Below are 22,038 nucleotides of genomic sequence, written 5' to 3'. Positions count from 1 at the left end.
GATTGTGTTTTTGATCTGCCAGTAGTCGCCAAATTACCAACATTCAAATACATCTAGTTTTTACGTCCAATTTGAGCTAAACGGCTTCTTGGACGTGTCAGTTGGCAATCCAAGTACAAAACACGCGTCAACTGATTTTTCTTTGCAGTGCCAATGCCTTTGGGGTATGAGTAGACCACTCAAGCATCAGCATCAGTTTCAACCAGTTTCGCTGCAGTTCCAACTCTTACATTGTTGAAAAAGCTGCCAAATTATGAGCATTGAAGCTGCTATAGTCGCTTGGGTGAGTGAAGCCCCTGCTGTCGCTGTCAAGACAGCGAGCTTAACATGCGCATTTGGCAAATCTGAGATATTGTTCAAACCATTGCTGTAACCGCCGATCAAAGCTTGAAATATCCGTTTTTGCTGTAATTCTTGATTTAACTATCGGCATTCTATCCTCCTTCTAACATTTTCCTCACGACTCTTGTTTCTAGGTCAACACATTTGACTCTGTCATTCGCAAAGCTACTTCCATCAAGGATCTGGCTGATTCTGTGATCTTTTTTGAAATCGTCCTTGAAATGTATTCAATTCCTCCCGGAATTCAAACATTACCACAGTTACTAACCAACCTACTTACTTGTAGTGACCCTCAATACTTTAAAACACGGCCGGTCGATGCTTCAAAGGAAAACTGGATTTTCAAATTCAACAACCTGAAGCGGCTTCACAAGAATGTCATATCGTATTATGAAGAAGTGCTTCACCACACTCTTCCTAAAGCGCTGGACGTCAACCTGACAAGCATCGCAAGGGATCAGGATGTGGACGAGCTGGTTAAGCTGGCTCAACTTGTCCTTGCCATGGTTGTTCAGAGTGAGTCGAACCAGATGTATATCGCCAAGATGCAGAAACTGGATGAAGTCAGTCAGCAGCACTTGATGCTTTTGATTCAGCAGGTATGCTTGGGAGTACTGCTTGAAGTGTGTTGATCTTGTTCTAATTCCATTGTGTCCGTAGGTGATGGATATTCTCGGAGGTGCAGAGAGCGAAAAGTACGAAGTGAAAAATGATTTGCAACAACGTCCATCTCATTTTTTCGCTCTGACTAGAACGACAGAAGCTCCTGCTGCTACTAGTACACAACAATCTGAAGACGCACTCAAACAACTGCGAACTCAATTTGCTGATCTGCAAGCTAAATACGTGAGTTCTGCATTACCTTGAAGAATTTCAGATGTATAAACGCTTGACATTGGCTTTTTGGTTGATTCTTGCCCTTAGGATGACAAGGTCGCCGAAAATAATGACCTCGAATCGCGGCTACATGATATGGAAGAGTCTGTAAAGAAATTCCGTGAAGCTGGACAATCAGATTTCTTGCTAAGGACTGATATAGAAAACCTCAGGTCAGAATTGGAGCAAGCTGAAGCAAAGAGGCGAGATGATGAAGCTGTTGCAGATCAATTGAGGGATACTGTCAAGGATTTGAGTCGACAGGTGAGCTGAACGAGCGCACATTCATTTACTAGATGAATTTTTTTGGGTCCTCTCAATAATGACTTAATCACTAATAGTTGGAAGAAGCGCATAGAAAAGCAAGTGCATTGTCAAAGTTGAAGGATCAGGCTGATGAACATCGTCATACAGTTGAAAAGCTGCAAAAGAGTGAGGCCTTGTTGGCTCAATACAAGAAGAGACTGGAAGGGTCTGGCGATTTACAAAAACAGCTCAAGGTATGTTCCAGTGGTCCTGGTTTTGTCACATTGCAGAAAAAAGAGTAACTGTTGGCTCGTGGGCAGACTCTTGAAGAAGAAAAACAGCTCGCAACAACAAAGAATGCTCAAATACAAGAAGAGTATCGTAAACTGTCATCGTCGAAAGGAGCGATGGAATCATACAAGGAACAGATGGCTGTTTTGGAACGTAAAGCGAGTGAAGCCACATCTGAAAAGATAAAGGCTGAACAGGCATTGAAGGACGCTGTGCTCAAGATTGATAGATTAGAGGCTTCGAGAACGGCGGAAATGGAGCACATACAGTCCTTAGAGGATTCTCTGTATAATATCCAATTAGATGGAGGTGTTGGTGGTATGAATGGGCTAAAGGGTGACGACGATTCTTTGTGCGTATTAGTCCGTCGCAACCTCGTTTCTTTTGCTCTGTTTCGTGTCTCTCCCTCTGATCTTTTACTTTTTTGTTAGACGACAGCGAATCTCTATGCTGGAGGCAGAAACAGAAAAGATTGCATCATACAAGGCCGAAATAGACTCTCTGAATGCTAAATTGGCGTCACTTGCTGGTGCCGAAGATTCGGCTAAAATTGCTGAGCAGAATGCTCTGCTTCATAAGGCACTCAAGAAGGCTAAAGATGTGAGCTGAGCCCTCATATCTGATCCTGAGAATTCCACGAACGGTCGTTTTTTTGCTCACATTGTTGTTTGATAGCACATCCTGTCACAAGAGAAACAAATCAAAGACCTCAAATCCACGTCAACATCATCATCACAATCACAATCAAACTATGCTGAAGCCCTAACGTCTTATGAAGCCATGCTTCACGACAAGGACAATGAACTTGAGAGAATACAGAATGAGTATAATGAACTATTGCATGCTTCGAAAAGAGAGCAAAAGCTGATTCTTTCTGCATGGTATGATTTGGGAATGCAATTGCAACGCAAGAATATGGAAAAGGGACAAGGTGGTGTACCAAATCCAACGTCTTGGTTGGCACAACAGCGTAAATCATTAGATGCTTCTATAAAAAAGGGATTGTAATACGTTTTTGTATGATTTTGTAGTCATTTTGGACAATAGCAATATCAGTATCAAGTAATCATTTTTTTTTGTGGGGTTTGTTATTAAAACGGTAACGTTAGCAGTGTCAACTGAACCAGAATGACTTCTCGGTTTTTGTGAAAACTAATCTATTTTGATAACGAGTCTTTGTGTGAACCGTCAAACCATACAAGTACTACCTAGCTAGCCCTATGTCGAAATCTGCTTCTTTAACAATTACAAGCGGAAGCATCGCTTGCTTTTGGACCTGAGCCTCCCAATTTGACATCAATCACTAGTTTGAGAAAGGTTGAATGAACACCAAAAGGACACGGACTGAAGTCCAATAGCAATCTTACTTTGAGAAGAGTTTCCACCTTCCGCTGAAGCATCCATCCCTGGTAGTGCTTGAGCAATCTTTCGGAAGAGTGTCTTGACATTGTATCCAGCTTTGGCACTTGTTTCGATATACATGACATTAAATTCTTTAGATTTCTTTTCACCTTCTTCTGTTGATACTTGTCTAAATAGGAATACGGCGATTAGCAAATGTATAATTGATTATGAAGATTCGGGTGCATTATGATCTGTAGGTGATGACTCTTCTTTGTTGGTTGGCACTGTACCTCTTGTCACTCAAATCTGTCTTGTTTCCCACCAACACGATAATGACATCGTTGCCTCGTTCTGCCCTGACATCATCAACCCATTTCGATGTGTTCATGAATGAGTTTCGGTCTGCGTTTGGAAGATTGTGTGTGGTAAGGACGGGCTCGCGAGGCGAGAGAGAGGCGTATACAACAAACATACTTGTAATGTCGTATACAACAACAGCAACAGATGAATCTCGAATGTATGAAGGGATCAAACTACGAAAACGTTCCTGTAATGTTTAAATGCGAGAGTTAGGTCCAAAACTGTGATGGTCGATATTCTTCACTTTTTTGGTAGAGTACCTGTCCAGCAGTGTCCCATAGTTGTAACCTGACAGTTCTGTCTTCCAGATACATTGTCTTTGACAGAAAGTCGATACCGATTGTTGCCTATGGTTGCAAAATGAATCAATCATAATTCAGGTCGGGTCTTGCCACTTGGTGCACGAGTTGAGAGCAGACGTACTTGGTAAGTGTTGTCAAAAGTATCATACATGAACCTCGTAATCAAGGAAGTTTTGCCCACTGTCCAGTATATGGGTTGATTAGTTGGACAATCCGTATAATTCAAAATTCATCGAATGTGATTTGATTTGGGGACAATTACCAGATTGTTCTCCTAGGAAGACCAGCTTGAACTTCCTGAGGGGATTGGAGAATTCGGTATTGGCAGCCATGGATTCGTAGCGCTGTCTGTCGAGCGCTGAAGATGAAATCTTGAAGGATTGATTCTGAGTGGCAAAAGAGAGATTGTCGTGGTATGGATTTACTGGATATCTAAGGGAGAGGATTCAAATGGACTGACTGATTCTGTACTCGCTTCAGCAACGTAGTCTCTCTACTCTGCTTATGTTTCAATGGAGCGGACAAAACGGCGAGAATCAAGGGAACCAAGATGAAGAGCAAAGATGACTTATTTAGCGTGAACATCGCGTCGAAATATCAAGTCTCAAGTACGATCAAGCATTAGCCTGACCTGTCAAATCATTGCGTGCTCTGTGTGTGTTTGCAATCGCTCGTCACAACTGTCAAAATGTTGGCCAATCCAATGTCCCAACTAGTCGACACCAAGCAAGCTACAAAGATGACGAGATCCTCGTATCCGCATTTGCTGCATCGTGTCAAGACTTCTTTTGCATCATCAAAAACCAAAACCATGGCTGCTCTAGTCGCTCTAATGTTATTTCTCGCTTTGAACCTCGTTCTGCTGGTGCTGGGCGTGAGCTCAAGATACGTTTGGGGATCTCAGAAAGATCCAAGTAAGTTTGCTTATTCGCCCGTCTCGCCAAAAAGTCTGATGCAGCTTCTAACTCGTCATATTTCCATATTACAAACCAACACTCCTTTCGTAAACTTAGGACTAATCATCGCGAAACAAGGAGCTGTTTCTTCTGAAAATCCTATTTGTAGCTATATTGGAACTGGCGTGCTGCAAGAGGGTGGATCTGCAGTTGATGCAGCAATCGCTACGACGCTATGTATTGGTGTTACGAACTCGTACTCTTCTGGCATTGGGGGGTAAAAAACGCTCTTACCTGCAGTTGATCGTATTTTGTTTTCATACGTGTATTCCTCATGTTGATCCTGTTGTAGTGGTGGATTCATGCTGGTTCGAAATGCTGATGGATCTTCTGAAGTCGTTGATTTCAGAGAAACCGCTCCTGCTGCTTCAAACAAGACCATGTTTCAAAACAACCCAACTTCATCTCGTATTGGGGGATTGGCTGTGGGAGTACCGTGAGTTCTATTGGAAGGAATTGTTCCTGTGCTTTTGTTGAAGATCTCACTCTTCACAATTCTTTCTGTGACAGTGGCGAGATTCGAGGATTTCAGCTAGCTCATCAAAGACACGGAAGGCTGCCATGGGTGCGTCTCTTCCAGCCATCCATTCAATTGTGTCTCGAAGGGTGGAAGGTCAACCAAGTGTTGGCTGCACGAATCAATGTATGCAGGCGGTTTTCCTTTGCTTTTGTGGCATCTCTTTGTCGGACCTTTATATCGAATTCATATTTAGACATCTATGGCATGGATACTCAAGAACCCAAACTTTATGGAAGTTTTTGCACCAAATGGAGTTGCTCTCGTCCAAGGCCAAACTATTCGACGTACTCAACTTGGATTGACATTGCAGCAGATTGCTAGAAATGGGGCTGATGTATTCTACAAGGTAAGACAATGGTGCCGAGTCATTTTGGTTCATTCCTAACGCTTTGGCTTCCTTTTTTGTCTCAGGGTGAGATTGCGTCGCAACTTGTTGCAGAAACACAGAAAGCAGGTGGCATAATGACCATGGAAGATATGGCTAGTTATGAAGCTGTCCTTGTGCCAACTCTAGTTGGATTCTATCATGGTCATCGTGTTTTGACGGTGCCTCCTCCAGCTAGGTGAAAAGACGCGAGCCATTTATTCACCAGTCTAAGAGACAATCACTGAAATTTGGTTCCTACTTGTAGTGGACCGGTTGTATTATCTGTTTTGAACATTATGGAGGGTTATGATCTGAAGTCTGAAGGTCGAACTTTTACCAACATCCACAGGTGAGTTTACTGAAATGGAATTCTGAGATTATATCTACTTTGGTTTTATTAAATGGCCAACACTTACAGGCTGACTGAGGCTTTCAAGTTTGGATTTGCTCAGAGGAGCTATTATGGAGATCCAAGTGATGTAAAGGGGAAAAAAGTTTACGCATCGGAATCTGTCGGTGAATCTAACCTCGTTGTTTGCCCTCAGATCTCCAATATAACTAAATATGTTGATGAGTTCGTCACGAAGGAACATGCTGCTGAAGTTCGACTGAATATAACTGATGTAAGTCATGTCAATCATGATCTTGTTTCAAAAAATGATTCTAAATCGTTTCACTTTATTACGAAACTTAGTCAACCACACATAACGTATCATACTATCAACCAGCCTATGACATTGAAGAGACCGCTGGAACAGCCCATATATCGGTATATGCTAATGGAGAAGCCGTCTCGATAACTAGCACGGTTAATCAGGTATTTGGCGCTCAGCTGATGAATCAAGCTACTGGTATTGTGCTTAACAATGGTATGTGCACTGGCAAAAAAACGGCTAGGGAATGACTGTAAATTGTTTTCAAACGCATCATTCAACCTGCTTTAGAGATGGATGACTTTTCTATGCCTGATTCGCCTAATGGTGGCACCCAGTTCGGATTGCCTCCATCACCATTTAATTTCGTTGCACCAAACAAACGACCCTTGTCGTCATGTGTGCCAACCATCGTTGAAAAGAATGGCAGAGTTGAAATCGTTGTCGGTGCTAGTGGAGGCTCCTTTATTGTGACTGCTACTCTTCAGGTAGACACCCATCTCTCAGCTCGTCAACTTTTAACTTTGAAGCTACCAAAAAATCCAAACTAACAACACACGTTTGTATAGACCATCATCAACATACTGGACTATGGACAAGACCCATTAGAGTCTGTTTTGCAGCCACGCTTCCATCATCAACTAGTGCCAAATATCTTTTTGTCTGAGTTTGGATTTCCAGAGGATGTGATTCTGAATATGCAACATAGGAATCATAATGTGAGTGGTCGCAATAACGATACGGGTACGGATTTTTTGTTCAAGCATACTGACGATCCGTTTCACTTCTAGACCAGCAGTTATCCTCTATTCACCGGTGTTGAAACGATACGTGTTTTAGATGATGGGCTAATTTTAGCTTCTAGTGATCCAAGAAAGGGAGGTCTTTCTGCCGGTTATTAAAGCAGATGCCGAAGAAGCGGTAGGGTGGTTGATCTGCACTGAATACCCACAGCCATTTTAACGCAATTTAGACCGACTTCTGGTTCAAGAAGAGGAGATCTTGTTGTATATATACTTAGAATATTAGAATACGATGGTCATAAATAGATTGGATTGCTTAGGAATTGTGTGTTTTTGGTATCTACTTCAGTTTCATAAGAGTCCGCAGCAAGTCAGACGTCAGTAGCTAAGTGGACGCGTCAATTTAATGATACCAACTAATACGAACGCGCCGTGGCTTCAACTGTTGTTGGCTTCCACATCGCAATGACACTTCTTGAAATCACTACAAATTCCTGAATTCGCTTGGGAGCTCTCTAAAAAATGTCTGGTAGCAACAAGTACAAGCTGGGAACGCAAAAGTACTGGTGTGGTATGTATATGCTGATAGCTTTCCTGTTACTCGGTTATGTCCTTTGAAGCTAACATCTCCTTTCAACGTTTTAGATCGATGCAAGATATTCGTCACAGACAATAAGCCCGTATGTTTGAAGATGATCACAAGTTCATTTCGAATACTTGTTACTATGGTCCGGCTTACTAACTCTCCTTCCTTACGTAGAGTCGTCAATTACATGAAAATGGAACAAAACACAAGCAAGCTGTTGAAGAGTATCTACGCGACATGCATAAACGGGGTGATCAAAAGAGAATTGAAGATCTCAAGACTAGAGATATGTTGCTACGTATTGAACGGGTGTGTTTTACGTTATGTGCGTTTGCACTCAACCAACACCATCTGACGGTTTTTTGTCCTTTCATACACAAATAGGCTGCTACACGTCAATACGCTCAAGACATGACTGAATCGGCTCCCTCATCGTCAGGCACAGCTACGGCACCATCGTCTATACCGCCATCCATGTATCCCCGTGTTGGAGCAATCACGAGTACATATATACCACCACAACCATCTGCACCATCCTCCTCATCCTCGAATATAGTGCCAACAGGATATACAGGTGGAATACGGCTAGAAGATAACAGTATCCCCGTCGAAGTGGCTCCTGATGCCGATCAAGGTATCGCTGGTGTATGGACTTCAGTGCCTAGTCATCAACAGGTGCTGCCCTCTACCCGTTCCGCAACGACAGTAAAAGACGAGTTTGGCACGGATGATGTAAAGCCAGACGTCACGAATCTGAGAAAAGAAGCTGTTGATGAGGACGAAGCTGGTGTTGATTTTGATGTTATTAGTAGTTTGAATTGGAAGGTTGTTGAGAAGGTGTTGAATGTTGATGATGGTGTTGGTGCGGCGTATAATAATGAGGATGAGGATGAGGAAGGGGTTGTTAAGGCGGCTCCTGCTTTTAAGAAGAGGAAGGTGGATAAGCCGAGGAATATTAGAAAAAAGTGATTTACAAGAGCACTTTCTTATTTTAATTAATATTACTATAATATAGCATTTGCATCAGTTGGAGTAATTTTTTGATTTGGAACTGAAACTTTGTGTTCTTCTTGCTTAAAAAAGGACTTTCGTACTGGCTCTCAAGGTAGTTTTTTTTATTACCTTACGAACAAAGAGCTCCTTACAGTACAAACAAGAAATTCATTCGATTATGTTCTACTAACTTGCACACACTTTTAGATCATGCAATTACAATCGTTCATTTCAACAAATCACTAGCATTCTGAATCTTGAAAATGAAGGGTCAGTGATGCGACTGTATTCTCGAATGTAACACAAAGACTCACCACTCGTCAGAGACCAACACAAACGTCTCATCTCTACTTTGACGTCCGCTCATTGCACCATTGGGTGGTGAAAACCAAGGATTCGCTTCCTCAATGTCATTCACTTTTAGCAACCCCAACACCTCATCAGCTTGCGGTATGACACGTCGGAGAGGTGAATTTTCCATCATCAGAATCGTGGGAAACCACATCAGCACTGCAGCTGCAGCCATTCTAACGTACAATTTCAAACCCAATCTGGGTGCCAAGCGAGACTTTCAGACCCTTTGAAGATGCCGACTATTCCGATAGGAAATGAGAACCGTAGCAGGGTAGTAGTGAGATGTGTCTTCTGCATAATAATACCTACACTTAAATCCAAAGACTTGAATCATTGTGGTCTCCTACATGTGGGAACAACAAGAAAACTTGTCCTCACATTGTTATGATAATCACAAATGGAACATCACATGCGACCATCATCAACCCGTGTTTGTCGCGGTTGCTCTTTGAGCAACTTGCTGGAAGATCGGCAATTGCAGTTGCAGACTGTAGAAGATGACTCCAAAGAGGAGGGATACGATGTTCACTCAAGCAAAAGTTGGGTTTGCAAATTATGGTAGGTAGACTATGGGTTCGTATCTAGTATAAACTATAAGATCAGCACCAACGAACGGTTCCAACACGTTTCGGATTTGGTCGTTTTGCCGATTTACTCACGCCAAATGTTCGGCAATCAGAAAGATTACGAAGAAGACTCCTCCAGCTGCAAAGGGTCCTATTCCCATGGGATCACTCCGTGACTTTCCGTGCTTCCCTGAGCGAGAGCAACGAAGAAACAAACCGTGAAGCAAAGCATAAGCAATGAACTAAACCATTCGATTCGTTTCACGGCCTCCTGGAATGTTTCTTGGGAAGAAGAAACCATTACGTTCCTGTAGGGATGATCAAGATAGGCAACGCAAAGTAGAATTCCCAGCGCCAGCTTGTGTTGTCGACAAAGAGTCTGCAAGAAGAAAATGTGATCTCTCTTGAGCATTGTGTCAAAATCGTTTCGGTGTCTTCTCTCCTACCCTCCCTAATTTACACGACATCAAAGGTTTGAGTGATCTGACAGCGAGTGAACCAAAACCAGAGACTTACGATTATCGGCCCAGTAGTCACAGAAACCAAAGCAGGCAAAGCAATCACGGACGGGTAGCTCCCACGGTTTGGTGGCCTACCAAATCGGCAAGTATCAAGAATTGAAGCGTATAGAACCCTCCAGCTCCAAGTCCCTGCACTACCCGTGCTATAATCAGCCATGTTATCTTTGAGTTTGCCCCCGATAATGCAGATCCACTATCTCAAGGCCAAATCCTTAGAATGTGTGCGACCACCCTCCAAAACAGAATCTTAGAGGAGGAAGAGCGAGCTGCAAATGAGAACCATTGTTTTTCTTCCAAAGCAGTCAGAGGCCTTGCCCAAAACTAGTGGAAACAAAATTCAAATCCAAAAGATAGAAGCGTCTATTTCAACAAGTACATTCACAAACAGCTGATGAAATCGTGGTGGCAAGCATGAAAGCCGGCCGTAGCACACCATGAGATTTGTTGAAAGGCACCAAGGTCAGACCCAATAATTGGCAAACTTGTGTATACAATAGTGGTATCAAAGCCTAATGTAACGAAAACAAAATTTGACGAATGGGTTGTATTTGATGATTTCTCTCCACCGAAATTGTAAACTCTCAAACGAGGCATCAGAAGTGCATCAACGAAATCTCACATATTTGCGACAAACACCAAGACGGAAGTTGCGATAATAATCAACAATACACGTCGTTTCGGCAACGCCAATCCATCGTCGGCTTCTTGGTGCTCGCCCTCGTCCAGAATTTTCGTGTCCTCAGAGACAGTGACGTCCCTATGTTGCAGTTGTTTGAGTAGTGTGGATTGTTTGTCGTCGTAATCCATAGTTCTCGAGTCGCATATGTCAAATTGAACAGTGAATGAAAGGTGCAGATATGTTCTTGCTTTTCTCGCTTTGCGAGGGTCGTGTACTTTGTGGCCCCTGAGATGGTCTTTGATGAAAACTGAGTGGAGTGTTAGAAAGATAGGCCCACGTCGAGATCCTTCGTCTGAATCCAAAAAACTGTATCAAGATAGTGTTTCATGGCGTAGTCCTGTAGTGCGTCAGTTTTTCGGGCACACATGGGTTTCTTGTAAAGAATTGACACTCAGTAAATCCACGGAAGGAATTGTGACGTGGCTTTCACTTGTGTATCGATGGCTGATACCGCCTAGATAGACGGACCCTTCCGTTCGGTCGCTCATCTCTCAGCGCATTTTCACACGTTCGAGATCGTAGAATTGACCATTAGTACGGTCTTACATCACAAACAAATAAACAAAGTATTTCCCTGGTCCTATCTATGTCTCAAAATATATAATATTATACTATCAACTCGCCAATAAATACATATCTACTTGGGTTCCCACAATACATGACTTTTTTCAACACCACCTCTACTCTAAACCTCTACAAGGTAATTCCCTTCAGCGGCCTCTTCAGCTTCCTCTTCTACAAGATAATTCCCTTCAATATACTGCTCATCTTCTTCTTCATCATCGCTACAATCATCAAGATTGGCCATCTCATCAGACGAGCCCAAAATCTCTGGCTCATGTTCATCCAAGTAACATATAGGCACCCACCCCTTTTCATAAGCACGCTGCCCTTTAATTATATCACTATCAAACTGATGTAGATGACCATAACCCCATCCGTCAGCATATGCAGCTTCGATATTAACGACATCACCAACACGTAGTGAAAGTTCATCTGGCCGTGTTGGGATGTGATCGTAATGTACATATAGTAGAGGGAGTGTGGATAGTAGAGCTGGAATCGTATTGAGGTTGTTCCCACTGTCTCGTTCTGGTGTTTCGGGGGCTACTTTCTTTACGTATCGTATTGAAGGTTCTGGTGTTGGAGTTGCTTTTATAGAAGCTGGTGATGACGATGGAACTAGGAAATACGAGTTCCAAATTAAGTCTAATCAAATGGCATCGAATACGCAAACAGCAAGGTTACCTGGTGAAGCTCGAGCAGTAAGACTGCTCCAGATATAGCCAAACGTACTCGTTCGCTTGTTTGACAGCACCGCTTCTGACGACTGCTGCATGTTGGGAGATTGACGAGGCTCTTCTTCTTCGTCACCCTCTTCCTCTTCATCATTATCGTCTTCGTCATCGTCATATTCACCCTCATCATCATCACCTTGACTACTTTCTTCGTCGTCACCTTGTGTGCCTTCGTCACTGGATTCACCATCCAGTTCGACATGAGTTTCATCCAAAACTCTTGAATGATCGTGCTGTTTTATAAGATTATCATTAGGATGCGCATCAGTTACAGATTCAGATTCCTCCTGTTCTATTTCCTGGTCGTCGTCTTCATCGTCATCGAGTTCATCTGACGTTGAGGATTCTTCAAAGACGACTAGTGGAAATACACCCTTTTGGCCAGTAGTTTGGTTATGACCCATAGCCCAACCATCAGAGAACTCGGCTGTAACATCTACGAAGTCACCTACAGAAACCATCATTTCATCATTACGTGATGGCAAGTATTCTGATAGGGCTGATCTGGCTATCGACGTTTTTGGTAGTGACATTACTATTGGGTTACTATCAGTGTCATTAGATGATAGTATGGATGGCAATGAGTCTCCAGCAACAGAGACAGGTGTCCTGGTTTCAGATGGTGTATTTGGGAAGGGTGTTGATGGTGATGGAGTTGATGGAGTAGTTGCCATTGATGCAGGGTATCCTAAATGCGAAGCGGCTGGTCAGCTCACAAACACTGCTGTATTGACTTGTAAGGCTGCTTTTGGCCACATACCTTCTATCGGCGACGTGATTGATTTAGCTCTCCTCAAAGCCGGTATGACCAGCGGAGAGACAATCGCCCCTGATACAGGTGCCCGTACGACTACTTCGGGAGTCTTCATTATTGGATCAAACTGGTCGATTATTGGGGACCTGGCATGCTGACTCGACTCAACTGTGGCCAGCACAGTCTCGTTACCATATACAGCGTCAGACTTGGCAACAGGAATACTCGTTATAGGATGGACGGGTTCAATCAATTCCATCAAGTCAGCCAAAACCGGTGATTTAATGGGCGATACATGTGTAAACGCTTCTGATATAGGCTCATCCAAAAGATTGATGAGAGGCTCGTCCATCTTGACTGCACCTGGAGGTGTGTGCATTTCCATAAGCTTCTCAACGGGTGATGGCGATTTGGAAGCTGTGTGGCCACTATGGTTGGTTTTGATGCTACTGGTACTACTAATAGATAAAGCCTTGGTCACATCATCGCCATGGCCGTGAGTAGCAGGATACCGTTTATTCAGGCGCACTTCACGACGTTCTAAAACGAAGGCTGGGATTATTGGTGGTGGAGGAGATGTCACATCAAGGCTATCCCGTCTTTCTGCAATGGCTCGAGCTACAAGTTCGGGAGAATACAATACTGGTACTGGTGATGGAGTTTGACTAGTATTACTGGTATTCGAGGTAGCCTTTGGTTGATTTTTATTCTTGATCTTGTCACCACCCTTCCTTTGCTTTTTACCCTTTGCAGCCTTGGTCGATTTCACTTCGTCAACAGTCGTGGATGTTATAACAGTCACTACTTCTGTTGTTACTACTTGAGTGGTTTCTTCTACCACTACTGACGATACTGTTGTCTTGTGAGTCATGTCTGTTGTTTCGTCTACCAGTGTGGCTGATGATTCCGTGGCCTTAAATTCATCACGAGATATGCCCATAGAACCATCTTCGGTGACAGCCTGTTCCACACCGTTTATACTTACGACGGGTACTGGTGATGACGTGTCAATCTCATTACTAGGTCGAGTATGCATACTCGAGTCGTAACTTCGACGAGGTCGGTTGCGCAGCGAGTATTCATCTGATCCTCTTATATCTCCATTACGTTGCTGCGTTGAAACTACTATGGGATCTACGACTGGTTCTACAGCAGCTGGAGGTGGAGTATCTGCAGTTATAGGATCAAGCCTGACCTCTGAAGTAGAATTATTTTTAACCTTGGACGACTCCACTGACTTTGATCTCCATAACTTGACTCCACGGCTTTTAGGTTTGGTGGGTTTACTACTTTCTACTACTGCTACTACTACTGGTACAGATTTGCTTGACTCTGTTGGTGACGATGGCCTTAGAGTATCGTTATTATCAACTGGCGGCGTTGATACGTCCTCACTGGAGGCAGCAGCAGTAGCATCATTCCTCCAAAACAGAGCCCGTCTCATAGTCTTCTTCCTTTCCAACACTACTACAGTCCCAGTCGTCTCATCAGATACTTCAGGAGTATGATGACGTCCAGACCAAGTCATGGCATTCTTGACTCGTTTCAGTGTTCCATTACTAGGTTGCTGATGCTGTGTCTGTTCAGGTTTATCATCCACCATAGGACTCTTACTACGTACTGGACTCTTACTACGTAGTGAGATCATAGACGTGGCGACCTTGAGTCTCCATTCTCGTTTCCGTTGCTTCTCATCACCTTCCTGAAGCTTCATATCAGATGTCTCCGCATCACTGAAACCTTTAAAATCATCCTGTTCTGAAGCCTTTTTATCGACCTTGGACGATCTCATGCGACGTAAGGTAGGCATTTTAGCTCGTAGTCCACGTGGCTTGTCTACCATAGCATCTTGATCAGCCATATCAGTGATCTCGAGGGTTTCGGTGTTTTTGATAGTTTGGATTTCAGATGGTGATGATGCGGTAGGACTGGTACTAGATTCAGCAGTTGCTCTCTTGAGCCACGATAATGCGGTTGCAGATAGTTCCAATACTTTGCTGTTCCGCTTCTTTAGAGTGCTTGTAGCAGGAACACTGGTTGCGGTCGATGAGTCGGGTTCAGAGCAAAGTGACGGTGAAGTGGCTGATGCAGTTGGAGTAATGGGAGATGATGGTTGGAGGTTGGTATCTACTACAATTGAAGATCTGTCCCGTTTAAACCACGACTTTCTACGTTGTGGAGCCTTAGTTGGTTTTACTTGTATTGGGTTTGCTGCTTTATCGGTTTTAGCTCGGCCAAGAGATAGAGTCCAGATGCTGGGCTTCGTTGGCGTCTTTGGACTAGTAGTATTCGTAGTCTCACCGTCTTCCTTTTCTACAGTAGATGCCTCTGCATTATTGCTGCGTGTTGATATTTCACCAGATCCAGCGGGACGAAGCCGACGACCCAGGAAGGTTCTACGACGTCTCAGAGTGGCCGTCCCGACCTGATCTGCCATTCTCTTTTACCTTGTTGTGGGCGATCACATACAATTCTTGTTTGAATGTTTCGTCAAAAACACCTATGATTGGAGTTGGTCTTTCTTTTTTTCTTTGTGGGATGACCAAGCAGTTTTAGATAAAATCGCATTGATTTCAGCATATAAACTTTCGATCACTCGAGTTGCAAGTGTGAAATGGCCAAACCCGTCAATACAGCGAATCACTTTATTTTTGAGCCCACTAAGGACAAGAAAGTGCGATTCGGGTATTCCAAAACACAGATTTATTGATTTATTGATAAAAGATTTAATACCCCACAACTATACACTGCTGCCCTCACATTGGATGAGGCGACTCGCTGAGTGCTCGTAATCCTACTCCTATAAGCGTAGCAAAAGGCGACGAACCTCGATTGACGTCGAATTCCGGCATTTCAGGCATGGGACTAGATCCAAGAGGGTATCTATCAGCCCCACGTAATAGGTCGTGGTTGTAAAGACCATCTTCATACGAGTCGTGGTATCCTGTGAGACGAGAGAGCCGGCCTGGATTGGCGGGTGGTGGCGCGAGCGTTGTTCCATACACTGGCACCATACGATGATCATTATGATGACTGTTGCTACTAACAGGGTGTTGGTCCTGCTTGCTATATTGATATGCAGGTCGCGAGTATGGCAATGGTGCTTCAGGAGATGAGTTACGATCCAAATCGTCGTCCTCTTCATCGGCTGCGAGTTTCTCATTTTGTGGGTGCTGATTTATACGTTCGTATTCTTCTGACTCTTGTCGCTCTTCCTCCTCCTCCTCGTCATCCTGATCTTCATTATTAATATACATTCGTCGGTGGGGTTCATTGCGAGTATCTTCCTGCTCATCATCACTATTGGACATTCCCAATTTACTACGTCCAGGTTTATTCGCCTGATCGGGATGCTTAAACCTGAGATGTACAGCCAATGACGATTTCCTAGTAAACTTCATATTACAGGATGGTATCGGACAAGAAATCAATTTTTCTGTTTGTGGTTGAGGAGCAGCTGGTGGTCTCGGTGGTGCCCTGTTTCTACGTGCTCCTCCGTTCCTTGTTGACATGGTCAATGTACGTGTGGATACATCTTCTTCTTCTTCAGATTGAGGAGCCGATTGCTCATCATCCAAATCCTCGTCCTCCTCACTATCATATCGAGCAGCGACACGACGTGTGCGTGAAGTTGGTGGTGCTGGTGGTGGCCTTTTTCGAGCATTCGAGGGTGGTGCTGATGGTTCCTGTGATGTTGAGGCAATAGCCGGTGACTTTCGTGCATCCGACTGAGTAGACTGACGACGACGGCTATTGTTGGAATTACTATTAATGCCGTTGCTGTTGTTACTGCTGTTGTTATTATTGTTTTTACGAGCATTAGAAGATGAATTCCCACCACCTTTAGCTTCTCGACTACTACCCCTTGACGACTTTGTTTGTTGTTTCTCTAGCCAGAGATGGTGCTGCATCTCAAAAGGCTGATCTGTAACGTAATAGTTTTGAATCTGGGCTGCATGGCTGACTCCCAACAGTCGCAGGGTATCTGGAGGAGGGTTTAGTGGACAACGTGCTAATAATGGATCTGACCTTTTGTGTACGAATGAAGAGAAAATGAGAGTTGAAAATGACTGCAACTGATGGCAAATACATTCAAATGCGTCTGACCTATCGTCCATGGCAGCATCCACAAGCTCGGTAGCCTTTTGCGCCAATAATGCAGGATCGTGGATCAAATGAGGATCTACTAGGGCTAGTTCTAAAGCGGTCCTGTTGATTAGCTGTTCGGCACGAGTCAGAAACGTTCCAGGAATATTTTTGCCACAAATAATAGCACTATGAATGAATTTATGGAGCGGCGATGCAGACTCTGGAGGTATGCGTACGCCTAGTAGAGAAGAGGTGATTAGATGGAGCTTTGTTGACCAAATCACCGGTTTATAGTTTTTTCTAGTTTTGTGCGAGAGAAGAGTAGTGTATACCTGTTGATGGCATTGGAATCGCGGGGGCCGACCAGTTTGGGAACAATGGGGAAGGAGAAACCATGGGAGTAGGGCCAGTGAGCCTCGGCACACCAAGTCCTTGTGGTGGTAAAGAAGGAGCCTAAGTTTTGGTAGAGTAAAGTGAGAAACAAGACAATGCAATCAGTTCAACGATAGAAACGGGTGCAAATGACATATACAATCGTCATCAACTTGAGCTTGCGTCTCATTGTTTGATATTGTTGTAATCCGACAATTTGTGCCCCCTTTCAAGCATGTGCACCGACTTACCAGATTCAACAGAGCCGTGGCAGCAGCTTCTCTAGCTCGACTTTGATTTGGAGACTCTGGAATGGGTATTTGGGTACTTCCTCTACGGTTTGGAGTGCCCTGATTCGAACCTCTCCGTGACGAATTGTTGGTTCCGTTGTTTTCATTTTGAGCATCGCCCGAAACAGAATGCCTCTTTGGCCGTCCAGTTGATATAGTCAGATCACCATTCATCGCTATCCAACTCTTCTCCTCCTCTTTGGATGATGGAGCTATTAGATTGTTACCACTTGGAGTGTCGTGATGGGGACAAGAAGTGCAAAACTCGAATTTCAACTCTTCCAACGGTTCAAAGTTGGAAGAAATGGGCATACGCTCCTATATCACATACAAGAACATCCAAGATCTCCGGATTGGTTAAACTGTATTGCGCAGTATTTCCTATACGACCCTCATTAAAGTGGGTGAGCAAGCTCACATCCTCAGGGCAACCATGAGAAACTCGATTGGAGCAACCTTATGGAGCTGCACACGCTGGCTTCAACCAATTTCGATATACCGTCTATCGACACGAACCAAACTATGCCACTTGGTAGGGCGTCAATGGACGGGCTTCCCGTCTACCTCAGCGTCAATGGTGTTAGAGATGAGCTGGTTCGCATTTCTCCTGCAATGTCCGTCAACGAAGTTCGTGCGTTGATGTGTGCCGCTGCTGGAATGGACTTTACTCACGATGTGGTATATACCTCAACTACCTGCCCCATTTTCACACCTCCCTCTCAAATACTCTTCGCCCTCTTGAAATTCGCAGGTCGCAAAACTTACCAAAACTGATGGCACCCTAATTGTCCTTGGACCTAGTATACCACCAAATACTTCTTCGACACGTTACCGATTGGATTTGAGAAAAGGCAAGCAGACACATCAATTTGATTAAGCAGGTTTGCATTTTTGACGCGTTTTCATACCAGCATCTGGTCCAGCACACGTGAATTATGCTCCAGAAGTCGACATTGTTTTGCAGAAAATGCAAACTGCTGGAAAGATGATGAGTGAAATGCAAATATTGAAGAAGGAAGTCGCAGAGTGCCGTGCTCAGGTATATACAGTTTGACCAGGAGCAACGACATATGAGATTGTCAGATTTTCAGCTGACACTTCCCCTTTTACAAACAAAGCTCGAAGGCCGTGGCCCCAACAATGTTTCAGATCAGTTCACCCACCCTGCCACACGAAGAGTTAATGAGCTGAGATTGTCGCATTTGGAAGCCATACCTCCGCAAACATATAGCGCTGAAGTCATGGAAGCACTCAAAGTACGACTTGCAGAGTGCCAGGTCATCGACCACATATGTCTGACACGATTCTTTATTAGAACCCAGGCTTTGACGTATGGAAGTACAACAAGACTGAACTTATTGGTCTATTTGAAGTCATGTACGAGGAGTTCAAGCTCTTTGACCGCTTCAAGATTGATCCCGTCGTGTTTCGCCGTTTCATTGCTGGTGTCAGTGAAGGATACAATGACAATGTAAACTAATGCTGAGGCTGGCCGATACGTATTGAGTTCTGATATCATATTTCATTCTAGCCCTTCCATAACTTTAAGCACTGTTTCTGTGTGACTCAAATGGTAAGATATGTTTTTGCAAAACGAAGTAATACAACCTCAATGGATTGACGTTCATGTCTATATAGTGCTATGCCATCTTGCACGTCAGTGGTGTTCATACCAAATTATCCATTATGGAGAAGCTGTGTCTGCTCACTGCTTGCATCGGGGTAAGTTGTCGGATTTGTATTAATTGAAACTTCATTGGTTCTGACGAGAATACCAAACGATAGCACGACTTGGATCACCCAGGTTTCAACAATGCGTACCAAATCAATGCTAAAACTGAGTTGGCTACTGTGTACAACGATCAATCACCTTTGGAAAATCACCACTGTGGTATGTCATCGAATAGAGATGCTTTTTTTGCTTGCCTTGTAGGAATACTCAGAACCAACAAATCTCACAATGTCCCGTTTCGCAACTCTCAGCGGTTCTATTCACTCTCTTGAAGCAGCCCGAAACCAACTTTTTGTCAAAACTGACTGAAGCTGAATGGAAGGAATTCCGAACACCTGTTGTACAATGCATTTTGGCTACGGATATGGCGATTCACGGTCAAATCATGGCTAAATTCAAGGGATACGTAAGTTTGTTGAGTCGAATCGAATGGTTGGGCCATATAAACCTTTCTTATACCATGTTTTTCGCTCCCATAAATAGACCGAAGCCTTCAACTATGATGATCCAGCACAAAAGCTCTTGCTGCTTCAAATGATTGTCAAGTGCAGTGATATTTCCAACGAAGTGCGTCCCAAACAAGTCTCAGAACCTTGGGTTGGTAAGTAACAAGGAGTAGGAGTAGAGAGGCAGAAAGATACGCAAGAGATCGCTGTTCAAAGGGCTAATTCTCTCATCTTTTATTAGACTGCTTACTCGAGGAATTCTTCCACCAGTCTGACACTGAGAAAGAACAAGGATTACCCACTGCCCCATTCATGGACAGGCAGAAGGTAACCAAGCCCGGGGCACAAGGTATGAACAAACGCCATCCTTGTGTATTAAGACACTGTTGGCTGTTTTTGCAATATTCGAATCCTTTACAAGATTTCCAAATTAAAACCAAAAAATATTTCTAATAGTCGGATTCATCGGCTTCGTCATGATCCCATTATACGAACTCGCCGCCAAAGTACTGCCTGCCATTGAAGAACCCATCATTGGTCCAATACGAAAATCCCTGGACTATTACAAGGCAATGTCCAACCCAGAACCACCAAAATCCTAATTCCTCGACGATAACCCCTGTATCAAATCAAAAGTAACAACAGAGTTAAAAAAGATTAAAAAGGAAGATAAAAAGTGGAAGGCTGCATTGTACACTAGTTGTTGGACTTGTTTAAATATATTTACATCAGAAGACAAACGCATGTGTTTAAAGGTTACTTTGGCAGAGGTATTTATATGGTTTATGGGTCGAACTAGCACTTTATGGATAGCAAAATGTGGCACAACCACGGAGCGTTATCGGCAACCTGGACTCCCGCTAACAAGAACGCGACACTCATGTATGTTATTCCGATCGAGAGTATAAAGCCGACTCCCTTGAATATATAGTATTTCCTTTGGTCGTGGCCGAGATATGTCAACAATAGAAGACCTGCTCCGAATCCTGTCACGAATCCAGCTACGTGTACAAGATTATCCACGAAGGGCATTAGAGAGGAGGCGAATATTAGGATGGAGTTTATCTGGTGTTAAGAATAGGTGAGTAACTAAAATTGGGCTTTTTAGTACGAGAGGCACTTACAATCCAATAGACAAGACGCCATTTTGGTTGGTCCTATTTGCCAATATTAAACGCTGTCAGTGAAAAAAAATCAGTACTTTAAGACTTTAAAGAGTATCTCCTACCATATCCTTCCAGTTCATAACTATATCAGCTACATTTGCTCCAAACAATCCCATTATTGGGCCTGACGATCCGACCGATACAGCCATTTGCGTTCTTAATACAGCAGCGACAGCATTACCACCGATACCAGATATCAACCATATAGCGAGTACCGGACGGTATCCTAGCCACAGCACTACGTTACGTCCTACACTGATTTCGCAGGCGACATTAACCGTTAAATGAATGAGCCCCGAATGTAGAAACATGGCGACGAAGAACCTCCAGAGGTTGGCCGAGACTACTTGAGCAGGTTGGTGCCTGAATGCCGACTGCGTATTACCACCAAACACTGTCAACGTAGTGACATCAGGACCCATCATTGGATTTACACTGAGAGAAGCGAAGCCGTGGTTGTAACCAAGCATGGCTATGAGCAGGACTACATGTATGAATAAAAGGATGTGCGACATGATCCTGGCGCGTGCCTTGTTTGGAACTAGTGGTTTATGTTTTCTGGAATGAGAATTGGTGAGACGAGGTGCCTTGCCAAAGGCAAGACTGCACATACATGTAGCGTTTCTCTTCCATATCAAGGAGAAACTGACAAAACTTTTCGAATCTTGTTTGCGGAGTTGGAGGAGCATTAGATCGTCGTCTCGGTATATCGACGACTTCGTCAGTGCTTTCAAGGTCTTTCGTTTCTTGCAGAAGGTCTGCACTTGAGTCTTGCCTAAGAAGGGTCGACAGCGAATCTGTTGATGGCAATGCTTTCATTTCCCAGTCACTCTCTGTTGACGGAAGAGCTTTCATTTCCCAGTCATTGCTTAGTGTGGGAGTTGGTTCAAAGTCAGATGGGACATCAGGAAGTGGTCTCCTATAAGAAACTCTCTTGGCATTTGACAAGGTTCTAGCTGGAATTTGAGATAAGTGATCAGTACTTGAGTGCATTCTGCTTGGCTTATTTCCGTTTGTTGAAGGTTCTCTGTTCAAGGTAGGGTTTGGGCTAACGTTCGATGAGATGATGTGCGAGATTGCGAGAGGCTAGACAGCGAGTATCTAGAATTTTCAAATATAGGATCAGATGTAACAGTCTACGTTTAAAATTCAAACAAAGAGGGTGTCTTGAAACACGGGAACTCTTTGACAG

The 22,038-nt window shown here is 43.7% G+C and overlaps 7 protein-coding genes across 7 annotated transcripts; 4 read left to right on the top strand and 3 right to left on the bottom strand.

The window, feature by feature from the left end:
* Positions 1-253: 253 nt before the first annotated feature.
* SmJEL517_g01483 (uncharacterized protein) lies at positions 254-2,763 on the top strand (the record flags this gene model as incomplete). The annotated part of the gene is made up of 9 exons (XM_031167411.1): positions 254-283; positions 477-565; positions 629-941; positions 1,003-1,188; positions 1,267-1,482; positions 1,560-1,718; positions 1,785-2,107; positions 2,187-2,355; positions 2,431-2,763. 9 exons carry the CDS (start codon positions 254-256, stop codon positions 2,761-2,763), a joined length of 1,818 nt encoding a protein of 605 aa, XP_031026629.1.
* Positions 2,764-2,993: 230 nt separating this feature from the next.
* On the bottom strand, positions 2,994-4,093 carry SmJEL517_g01482 (uncharacterized protein; the record flags this gene model as incomplete). Its single annotated transcript, XM_031167410.1, has 7 exons — positions 2,994-3,058; positions 3,123-3,286; positions 3,390-3,501; positions 3,574-3,646; positions 3,720-3,806; positions 3,883-3,941; positions 4,024-4,093. The coding sequence occupies 7 exons, from the start codon at positions 4,091-4,093 to the stop codon at positions 2,994-2,996; spliced, it is 630 nt and encodes a 209-aa protein (XP_031026628.1).
* Positions 4,094-4,449: 356 nt separating this feature from the next.
* On the top strand, positions 4,450-7,159 carry SmJEL517_g01481 (uncharacterized protein; the record flags this gene model as incomplete). Its single annotated transcript, XM_031167409.1, has 13 exons — positions 4,450-4,675; positions 4,775-4,934; positions 5,010-5,153; positions 5,228-5,360; positions 5,431-5,583; positions 5,649-5,800; positions 5,870-5,953; positions 6,023-6,083; positions 6,150-6,227; positions 6,299-6,473; positions 6,549-6,745; positions 6,827-6,976; positions 7,049-7,159. The coding sequence occupies 13 exons, from the start codon at positions 4,450-4,452 to the stop codon at positions 7,157-7,159; spliced, it is 1,824 nt and encodes a 607-aa protein (XP_031026627.1).
* Positions 7,160-7,522: 363 nt separating this feature from the next.
* SmJEL517_g01480 (uncharacterized protein) lies at positions 7,523-8,555 on the top strand (the record flags this gene model as incomplete). The annotated part of the gene is made up of 4 exons (XM_031167408.1): positions 7,523-7,571; positions 7,646-7,680; positions 7,761-7,895; positions 7,971-8,555. 4 exons carry the CDS (start codon positions 7,523-7,525, stop codon positions 8,553-8,555), a joined length of 804 nt encoding a protein of 267 aa, XP_031026626.1.
* Positions 8,556-11,384: 2,829 nt separating this feature from the next.
* SmJEL517_g01479 (uncharacterized protein) lies at positions 11,385-15,188 on the bottom strand (the record flags this gene model as incomplete). Its single annotated transcript, XM_031167407.1, has 3 exons — positions 11,385-11,881; positions 11,948-12,685; positions 12,758-15,188. 3 exons carry the CDS (start codon positions 15,186-15,188, stop codon positions 11,385-11,387), a joined length of 3,666 nt encoding a protein of 1,221 aa, XP_031026437.1.
* Positions 15,189-17,961: 2,773 nt separating this feature from the next.
* On the top strand, positions 17,962-20,282 carry SmJEL517_g01478 (uncharacterized protein; the record flags this gene model as incomplete). The annotated part of the gene is made up of 12 exons (XM_031167406.1): positions 17,962-18,180; positions 18,254-18,329; positions 18,414-18,541; positions 18,621-18,758; positions 18,818-18,973; positions 19,034-19,075; positions 19,141-19,224; positions 19,288-19,393; positions 19,486-19,640; positions 19,718-19,835; positions 19,922-20,029; positions 20,137-20,282. 12 exons carry the CDS (start codon positions 17,962-17,964, stop codon positions 20,280-20,282), a joined length of 1,476 nt encoding a protein of 491 aa, XP_031026438.1.
* Positions 20,283-20,475: 193 nt separating this feature from the next.
* Positions 20,476-21,839, bottom strand: SmJEL517_g01477 (uncharacterized protein; the record flags this gene model as incomplete). Its single annotated transcript, XM_031167405.1, has 4 exons — positions 20,476-20,745; positions 20,805-20,837; positions 20,909-21,404; positions 21,460-21,839. 4 exons carry the CDS (start codon positions 21,837-21,839, stop codon positions 20,476-20,478), a joined length of 1,179 nt encoding a protein of 392 aa, XP_031026445.1.
* Positions 21,840-22,038: the final 199 nt, after the last annotated feature.

Source organism: Synchytrium microbalum, assembly GCF_006535985.1.
Source record: "Synchytrium microbalum strain JEL517 chromosome Unknown SmJEL517_scf0005, whole genome shotgun sequence".
NCBI classification, from domain to species: Eukaryota; Fungi; Chytridiomycota; class Chytridiomycetes; order Synchytriales; family Synchytriaceae; genus Synchytrium; species Synchytrium microbalum.
The sequence above is the reverse complement of the archived record's forward strand: the minus strand, read 5'-3'. Positions and strand labels throughout refer to the sequence as shown.